Genomic DNA, 10000 nt, shown 5'->3' with positions numbered 1-10000 from the left:
TACAGTATCAGCTCCGCTAAACCAATTGTCCACGTACATATCTCTTTTTAAATCTTGAACAGCTTCACATTCTGAGTAATTGCTTAAATGGTGTTTAACAACAACATTTAGTAGAAAGGTGATTGAGGTATTGCCAAAAACAACTCTATTGAATCTCATATGCTTTACTCCACCTTTACCTGGCATAAAAAATCTATGGACATTTTTGTCCTGACTGTGAACATTAATTTGTAAAAAGGCCTTAACAACATCAGCAGAGATCACGTACGGCCAACATCTAAAACTAATCAATATCCCTACTAAATCTGGGTTTAGAGAAGGACCTGTCAACATGCAATCATTAAGCGAGATTCCATTAGGCCCCTTAGCAGAAGCATAAAAAACTGGACGTATCTTTGTATTGCTGCTATTTAATTTAACGACAGGTCTATGAGGCATGTAATAAATGGGTCCCTGTGACACCAAGTCCTCGGAGTGAATTTCCTCAATTATCCCCAAGGACTCATATTCATCAAAAACCTTCATATACGCATCCTTTAAATCTTCATCTTTCTCAAATCTAACCAAAAGCTTATTTAATCTCTTCATTGCTTGATTTACATTACTCATCAGTGAATACTTAATGCTGTTATTTTTCCAAGGTAACTGAACTTCATACCTGCCATTTACAAAATCTATTTTATCTTCAAACTCTTGAACTACACTTTCCTTGATATCTTTACATTCCTTACTAGTAATACCAATAGTTTCTAAATCCCAAAAATATGACATATCAGCATCGGATACCCCTGATATACTTAAGAGCTGGGGAGATGAGGACACAAAGTCTGATAATGAAGACGTATTTACAACCTTATTAAATTACACCCCTTGCCAACATTTTCCGATAAAACCCAACCAAACACTGAACTCATGGCAACAGTTTTCCCCACCTGTACAGCATCTTTAGGATTCGTGAGGCTCCAGTAGTAATCCAGACCTATAAGAATGTATATTTCTAAAAGAGAACTATCATCAAAGTCATCTGCTAAATCTAAATGACTAAAAGCTTCTAGGATGTGGGTTGGAACTACTGGTCTAACTAAGGGATTACATATCTTTGGAATACTAGCAGCAAAAATGGGAATGATTTTACCTTTATTATCCAAGACATTTAACTTGTAAACATTACTTTCTATATCCTTACCAGAGCTATGCCCACCAAAGCTACTGTAAGGGGCTTCAGTCCTAGTAACCCATTCAGGTTTACAAATTTCTTTAAACTTACTACTAACATAAGAGCGATCACAACCACTCTCGAACAACAATTTAGCAGTGACAAAACCTCCCTTATTATTCATTACCTTTACCTTAGCCGTTTGTAATACAGTCTTATTACTATAGTGGCCTGACAACATACTAGCTGAGGGAGGTGCCAAGTGATCACCATTTTCTACATTTATTTGGGGGGCCATATTCACCTTAATGCCACACATTACTACATTATGGCCACCTTGACACTTAGTACACCTTACTTTACAATTTTTAGAAATATGGCCCTTAGTCAAACATTTAAAACAAACACCTAATTCTCTTATCTTGTCATACCTCTGCTGCCCATCCAATGCTAAAAACTTGTGACACCTTTCAGATTTATGGTTTAGCTTCGTACAAAAAACACAATTTGAACCTTCACTTTGAGAAACCGCATGTAAGGCAGAGGTTGTATACAAATTATCTCTGCCATCTTTACTATTAATATTCTTTCTTTCCTCATTTCTACCATGAGGCCCAGAAGCTGGGATATTTTTTTCTGTACATCTCACTTCTTTCTAGCACTTCTATTTCCCTTTTAAGCCACTCTAATAACCATTCAAGATCACTTTCATGGCCAGTACACTCTCTCGACCATTGTAGCCTCAACTCCATTGGAAGCTGAGACACAATCATAGGGATTAGGAGAACCTCACACTGCTTGCCTGATACTCCAAGGGCATCTAAGCTTCTTGTACGCTTTATGACTTCATCCCGAAGTCTCCAAAGTTGTTTTGTTTAGCTCTTACCTTGGTTGACAGACACTTGAAGGGAAAGAAGAGCTTAGACATGTGCATGAATAATGCACACAGACTTGCCAAATCTTTCCTTCAGTAAGTCGACAACTGTTCTATAGCTGGCACTGGTGTGTGGCACGCCTTGCACCACATCCTTGGCAGGACCGTCTAACAGGGATAGCAAGTAGGTCAACTTACTAATGATTGATAACTCGGTGTTGTCTATGTGAGACGAAAACTGGTCCCAGAAACTCTGCCATTGGGTTATTTCGCCATCAAATCTTGGTAATTCTAGTTTTGGCAGCCTTGCATGAATGGATGCTGTACTTGCAGGACTTCCACGGTCGTCATCACTGATGCCTCCTGCTGAAATATCTTTAATCTTATTTGCACATCGCAGCCTAGTCTGCCTACCCCTATGCCGTGCACGATCTGCTTGTTCCAAGTAATTTTCTAATTCCTCAGGTTCGAGTAGTATTTCTAATATATCCTGCACTTCTTCTAATTTAAAGAGTCTTTTATCCATCTCTTCTAGAGCTTCTACTAAATCGCTTGAGGTAGGAGGTGGGTCTCGGACTAGTAGGTCATCTATTCTATTACTAACTCTAGTCACCCAGCCCTCAGCCGCTGCCTTTGCCCTATGTAACTGCTCCATTATAACTATATCACTGGGTGCAGTTTCTAAAGAGTTACTGATAGTTCTTACCGGGTACTAATAGTTCTAATCCCGGGTCTGGGCACCAAATGACCACTATGGGACATTACTATGAATCATTAAAGGTTAGACAGTAACTTTCATAGGTTGAATCACATGCGGCTCCTTCTTCTTCTCCTTTATTTCCTCTCAGAAAACCACAAACTTCATAAACAATAACATTTAAAATCATCAGAGAAAATAACGTTCACTGATCTCAAATAAACTAAGAGTAATGTCTTATAATTTGTGTATACTATCAGCAATTAATTAAGGATCAAATCATTAAAATATATAGAAATAAATACAATAGACTGTGAGCTAAATAATTTTGGAACGCCAACTTAGAAACTACTAAAAAAAACGGTTAACGGAAAATTACTAATGGCATAACTAAAATGAATGACTAATTTTGCACAACATGATATTAATATTTGACAGAGGGATATCCTGAAAAATAATTGTTCTAGTATGCATTAACATGAAGGTCCAGACTTTCAAGCAAAGGGCAAAACAAAAGTAATATTATTGTTTCTGACTTGATAAACTGAAAATTAAGAACATTCCCCAAGGTTTTATTGGTAAAAAAAAATCTTTCGTCTATTTGAATGTTTACAATTTCACAATATGATTCCTAATAGCCCCAATATGATTCCTAATAGCCCTAATATCCTTAAAAACTAATTTCAAATAGCATATTATGAATGCTATTGAGACAAATATAATTGAAATAATGGAGAAAACGGTAATCCTATGAAAAAGAAGTTACCTAAACTATAAGTAAGAGTATAATAATAATTTTTAAGTGATCATTCCTTAATTGTTTCATTAACAGTTAATAGACGGTTGCCGTCCTATTCATATGACCCAGATAATCTAATAAAACCAATCACCAGTGAAACCGGGTATATCAATTATGATTTAATACAAATTTTTATTAGAATATAATTGTACTATTTTAGGCTTCATCTCATCATCCCACAGAAAACTTCCATTGATATTAGAGATAATTTGAAAAATTGGAACATGACGTTAAAACAGAAACCTGTCTATTTTGATTTTATATCGATATATATATATATATATATATATATATATATATATATATATATATATATATATATATATATATATATGATAAAATTTGCACATTTTTACGTGTTTTTCATATTCAAATAAGCCATATATATTTTTGATATATTAATGTCTGGATTCTCTTAACGACCTCGGGATCAGAGCCCCAGGCGAAATCACACAAAGACAAGAGCTTGGCTCCGGCCGGGAATCGAACCCTGGTCGGCAAGCTTATATAGACAGTGACTAACCCATTCGGCCACGAAGAAAGATAAAAGTCAATGACAATTCTACTGTACTTATACCTGTCGAATTCAGGTATTTTGTACTTAGAATTGAAATCAACCCATTTCACCATCGTAGCTAATTGGTAGTTTGTTACTTGGCATTCAATTAATGATAAATTTTGCACATTTTTACGTGTTTTTCATATTCAAATAAGCCATATATATTTTTGATATATTAATGTCTGGATTCTCTTAACGACCTCGGGATCAGAGCCCCAGGTGAAATCACACAAAGACAAGAGCTTGGCTCCGGCCGGGAATCGAACCCTGGTCGGCAAGCTTATATAGACAGAGACTAACCCATTCGGCCACGAAGAAAGATAAAAGTCAATGACAATTCTACTGTACTTATACCTGTCGAATTCAGGTATTTTGTACTTAGAATTGAAATCAACCCATCTTCACCATCGTAGCTAATTGGTAGTTTGTTACTTGGCATTCAATTAATGATAAATTTTGCACATTTTTACGTGTTTTTCATATTCAAATAAGCCATATATATTTTTGATATATTAATGTCTGGATTCTCTTAACGACCTCGGGATCAGAGCCCCAGGCGAAATCACACAAAGACAAGAGCTTGCCGACCAGGGTTCGATTCCCGGCCGGAGCCAAGCTCTTGTCTTTGTGTGATTTCGCCTGGGGCTCTGATCCCGAGGTCGTTAAGAGAATCCAGACATTAATATATCAAAAATATATATGGCTTATTTGAATATGAAAAACACGTAAAAATGTGCAAAATTTATCATTAATTGAATGCCAAGTAACAAACTACCAATTAGCTACGATGGTGAAGATGGGTTGATTTCAATTCTAAGTACAAAATACCTGAATTCGACAGGTATAAGTACAGTAGAATTGTCATTGACTTTTATCTTTCTTCGTGGCCGAATGGGTTAGTCACTGTCTATATAAGCTTGCCGACCAGGGTTCGATTCCCGGCCGGAGCCAAGCTCTTGTCTTTGTGTGATTTCGCCTGGGGCTCTGATCCCGAGGTCGTTAAGAGAATCCAGACATTAATATATCAAAAATATATATGGCTTATTTGAATATGAAAAACACGTAAAAATGTGCAAAATTTATCATTAATTGAATACCAAGTAACAAACTACCAATTAGCTACGATGGTGAAGATGGGTTGATTTCAATTCTAAGTACAAAATACCTGAATTTGACAGGTATAAGTACAGTAGAATTGTCATTGACTTTTATCTTTCTTCGTGGCCGAATGGGTTAGTCACTGTCTATATAAGCTTGCCGACCAGGGTTCGATTCCCGGCCGGAGCCAAGCTCTTGTCTTTGTGTGATTTCGCCTGGGGCTCTGATCCCGAGGTCGTTAAGAGAATCCAGACATTAATATATCAAATATATATATGGCTTATTTGATATATATATATATATATATATATATATATATATATATATATATATATATATATATATATATATATATATATATATATACTGTATATATATATATATATATATATATATATATATATATATATATATATATATATATATATATATATATATATATATATATATATGAAAAAGCCTTCTAATATTGTATCAAATTGCTTATTATATTATATCTAGTAATATTAAGTTATAATTCATTATATTTTCATATACTTATAAATTACCATTACTAACTAACTTAGCATTTGAAGTTTTTAGTTTATGGAATAAAAGTCTGGATAAACCAATAAATGTCTATGAACAAGCGAATGGTATAGCAACGAGTAAACCTTATAGTCAGGGGCCCAAAGCAGCAAAAGAGCCACATTTTGGGAAGGACCTGGCCTCATCGCTTGTACTTTGCAGACCTTATTTTTTGTAAGAGTAATACCTCCCTTTACATAATCAAGAGGTCTGATTGCCCGTTAGAATTGCAAAATAAGATATTTGGTTGATTTTTGTATGACCTATGCAGTAAATTGGACACAAGAGAAAACAGTGACCATTTCTAAATTCCATTAAATATTGCAATATTTTTTTAGAATAGAGGTTGCATGTCATTGGACATCTGAAAAATCATGGTGAAGATTATTTAAAATGTTTAAATTATCCACTAAGTACGATAAATAAAAAATATGTCAGCAAAATATCAAAATCTTGCTCTATCAACACTTGGATTCATTGATTAATACTCATATGAAAGCCAGTATAATTAATTTACTTTGTTAAGGCTATACAACGAATATATAAAAAAAGAACACCTGCGCAATAATGATAATATTATAAATGAATGCTCAATGTCCAAGAAACGTGCAATGCTTTGTACTATCCCTAGGTGAAGGAAAAGAACGTTGTAACTGTCTGAAAATAATTCCTTGTCAAAGAGATTTGTACATTGTCATAATATTTTTTAAACTATGCTTTTAATTTCTTTTTCTATTTTCATGCCATTATTTATGGTCTAATGATACTACCAACATTTTTACTAATGTTTTACTGAATAATGCAATAGAGAAAATATATATTTTTTTATATCCAATTGAGTATTTATATTATATTGTAGTATTACCCATAACATAAAATTTCAAGTAAAAGAATCTGTCAACGAACATGAGTTTCAATTTCAAGTAAAGTTCAATCTAAAACAAAAATCTTAGATATAAATACAAATAACACCAGATCAATAAAAAAAATATAAATTCCTATTCAAAATGTCTAATGTATAATCCAAACCAGCTAAAATTCCATTACGAAAATGGTTTCAAAACAATTAAAGCTCAACTAAAAAATCTCATTTAGAATAGCTCAATTAAAAACAAATCTTAAATGTATTATAAAAAAAACCATAAATCAAATATAAATCCTTATATTTAATTAAAAATAATTGTTGCCCATATATCTATTTTTTTTTCATTTGAAATAAGTGAATATTAATATAAATATAAACCTGTGTGATTTATTCTTAAGACATTTTAGATTAATTTTCTTTTTTATGCTGAATATATTCTAATTTGATCTTCACTTATTTTGATTCGATGGTTTAAATGTGCATTCTATTATGCAGATGGTATCACTTTGTTTGTGGCCTTAAAACATAAGTAATTAGAGCTAGCCAGATTACTTCCATCCCAATATACTGTAAAATTTGATAGAAATGGAATCAACTAATGATTACAGCCAGCAAGATGTGAGGAGACATTTAACGTGGAAGTGTTTTTCACCTACTCTTGAATGACGATGATGCTAAAAAATCATTCAACTGTAATTGGGTGTGGACCATTTCTACCAGAATCACCCAGCAACACAGAAGTAGTTCAGGCATCAATTGGTTACTGCATAAAAATGTAACAAAAACTATGTCAAGAGCATTGTGATTTACGAGATTGCCCTCGGTGATCAAAAGATGAACCCAAGAAAATTTAGAACACTTGTGCAACGTATGGGAGGATCTACATTGTCATCGGTTTCATGGGTGCAAATGGTTCACTTCATGAAATTTTCCTGGGTTAGAAGATGTCCTTGCTAGGTCTAGTGTATGTGACCCTGGAAGAGCAAAAACATATATGGCAGGAAAGACTACCATGGGATGCTGACCACACATAGTTTGGTCCTGGGAGCTATGTTTCAGTTACACTGGTATACGTTCGAACAATGGTTGACTAGTGAAACTGATAACGACACAAGTGATAAGGAATTTATTGCCCTTGTCTATGTGCGTTGTGCTGATTTAACTATGGTCATTGCAACAGCTAGAGCACATTGCAGAGAAATGTTGCCATGTGAAAACTGAACTAACATTTTCCTCACCGATTACCTAGCCTTACTTGGTGTACATAGACACGGTGCAAACTTTGAAGTAATGTATAAATACCAGCCATGCAGGACTATGTAAAGACCATTTAATTTAAACACAAAATATATTTCCCTATCTAGTTTCTGCAGGACTTAACAAGTATGTATCATGTTTGTCACACTTCTTGGACGCCATGAAAAACTTTTATAAACTGCACCATACATTGATGTAGGATATAAAGTATATATATTTATTGTGCTTCTGCCACCTCGAACTGTCGGGTATGGCTCTGGGGCAGACATACAACTGTAAAGCTAAGAACCAGCTCTTTCATGGTATCACTCAAAACCAGCGTACCATCAATAAGTACTTGAAAGTTTTCCAATGAGAACAACCGTTTCTGAGCCGGTGAATTTCATGGTTCACATGAATGCTATCTTCATGAATAAATACAAGGATACCAACTCCAAAGATTTTACCAACAACAAAGAAATCAAGAACGTATCTAACACTAACATGTGGTACCCTTTTTAACATGACAAAGCTGCTCTTGTCAACATTGCAAATGGCAAGAAATCAGAGGCAAAGGATCTACCAAATGCCAAGCAGATTGAATTATCAGCTTTATCACAAACAAAACAAGATGGTAGCAATGTTGTTGGTGTTGTAAAGCTGATATTTGTGAAAAAGTACGAAAAGCTTCATCAATTGCTCAAAAAACAAAGCAAATTTATAAAGATGGAAGCAGTGTGATCCAGCTCCTTTACTTCCTTTAAAGTGTGAACAACAGCCAGAAAGTGAAAATTTTCAGCCATGAGTGACCTCTCTCTGAGACAGAGGCAACCACAATGTTATGCCATATGCAAAGGAAATAAGGCTTAATTTTTAGTTGATCTGCAAAAGGAGCATAGAGAGTTCTGGATAGAAAAAAATCCGCTTCCCTATCCAGATACCTCCTATCACTTCATTATGGACAAGATGGCATTCATCCCCAGCATTGTGATCTTTATTGCACCATATTCCAGAAATTGCAAGAAAAATATCTGGCAATAATTCTTGCAATAAGGTCCACAAATTGTTACAGCATTCCCTCAAGGATTCAGACCGATCTTAGGTAGGATGCTGAAATAATCTGGAAAGTGTATTATTGCCATCCAGTGTAGTTGTTTTCATCACAGACATCTCTTATCCTCTATATTATGTCATTCGATACCATTGATATCAGAGAGGTGTGATTCAAATAGAGGACTTGGGCATCATAATCATGGCGCTCTACCATAATTGTTTGCATAGTTAAACACAAAGAACTCTAGATTCCGAAAGCACACAAATTTCTAGCTTTCCACAAAATAGCATAAGACCTTGCTATCAAATTAAATATGGATATATTGCTGATAACATCACTTCTACTGGATGAGACACGGAGAGCTATCCTCATTGTCAAAAAAAAAAAAAAAAAAAAAAAAAAAAAAAAAAAAAAAAAAAAAAAAAAAAAAAAAAAACCTTGAAACTGCCCTTTATTGCAAAGAGCAGCTGAAACTCTTTGCAGACTTGGTGTTTCTGGTAGTGCCCTTAACATTAACTGTAATGTCCTGGATTTTACTAGGTTCTACATCATTCGATTGTTCCCCTCTTATAACCTCCAATGTGACTTGAATGCACCAAGAAATATATGTTTGCAGCTAATAAAATCGAAGAAGCCGGGCCCACTGAATTGCATTTTAGTTCCATGTGCTTTCCTTCATCAAATGGCTTCATGTAAAAGGGCTTATGAATCAAACCCTGACTTACCAACTATCTTAAACCTTAGCCCAAATGTGGCTGCATTTGTGCAAGAACGAAGGTGAAGTTTATCGTTGGTTGCCGTTTGCTGCTGATCTAAGACGATGCAGTTTAGTTCCGGAATATACTGATTGATAGTGAATAAAGTCTAGTGTTAGGAGAAAAACTAGACAATGTCAATCGAACAAGAGTACATTTTACTCATAATTTTGTTATCATATCCATTTCTCGAATGAAATAAAAGGGATATAATTAATCATTGCAATATACATCCAGCACACATGACGTCTTAAGTGTTTTGTATAAGATGTAAGATCAAGTGGTCGTACTTTGATTAAAAGATGCTTTTTTACATAATTGAACTGAAAATTCAACAACT

The 10000-nt window shown here is 34.4% G+C and overlaps 2 protein-coding genes across 2 annotated transcripts in view; both read right to left on the bottom strand.

Moving 5' to 3' along the window:
- The window catches only part of LOC137656186 (uncharacterized), a 1661-nt gene extending 186 nt beyond the window's left edge, over nucleotides 1–1475 (bottom strand). Inside the window, exons 1-2 of the mRNA XM_068390360.1 lie at nucleotides 933–1475; nucleotides 1–804 (exon numbers count right to left, since the gene is read on the bottom strand). The exon at nucleotides 1–804 is cut by the window's left edge and continues 186 nt beyond it. Of these exons, the coding sequence (XP_068246461.1) occupies nucleotides 1–804; nucleotides 933–1475 (1347 nt within the window). The remainder of the gene's footprint in view (nucleotides 805–932) is intronic.
- Nucleotides 1476–2076: 601 nt separating this feature from the next.
- Nucleotides 2077–2685, bottom strand: LOC137656185 (uncharacterized). Its single transcript, XM_068390359.1, has one exon. It carries the CDS (start codon nucleotides 2683–2685, stop codon nucleotides 2077–2079), a length of 609 nt encoding a protein of 202 aa, XP_068246460.1.
- Between the last annotated feature and the right edge of the window lie 7315 nt (nucleotides 2686–10000).

This window comes from Palaemon carinicauda, chromosome 17 (assembly GCF_036898095.1).
Source record: "Palaemon carinicauda isolate YSFRI2023 chromosome 17, ASM3689809v2, whole genome shotgun sequence".
In the NCBI taxonomy this organism is placed as follows: Eukaryota; Metazoa; Arthropoda; class Malacostraca; order Decapoda; family Palaemonidae; genus Palaemon; species Palaemon carinicauda.
This window is presented reverse-complemented; position numbering and strand designations above follow the sequence as displayed.

Excerpts from the sequence above, each read along its gene's own strand:
- LOC137656185 (XM_068390359.1), bottom strand. The coding sequence starts at position 2,685 with ATGGAGCAGTTACATAGGGCAAAGGCAGCGGCTGAGGGCTGGGTGACT.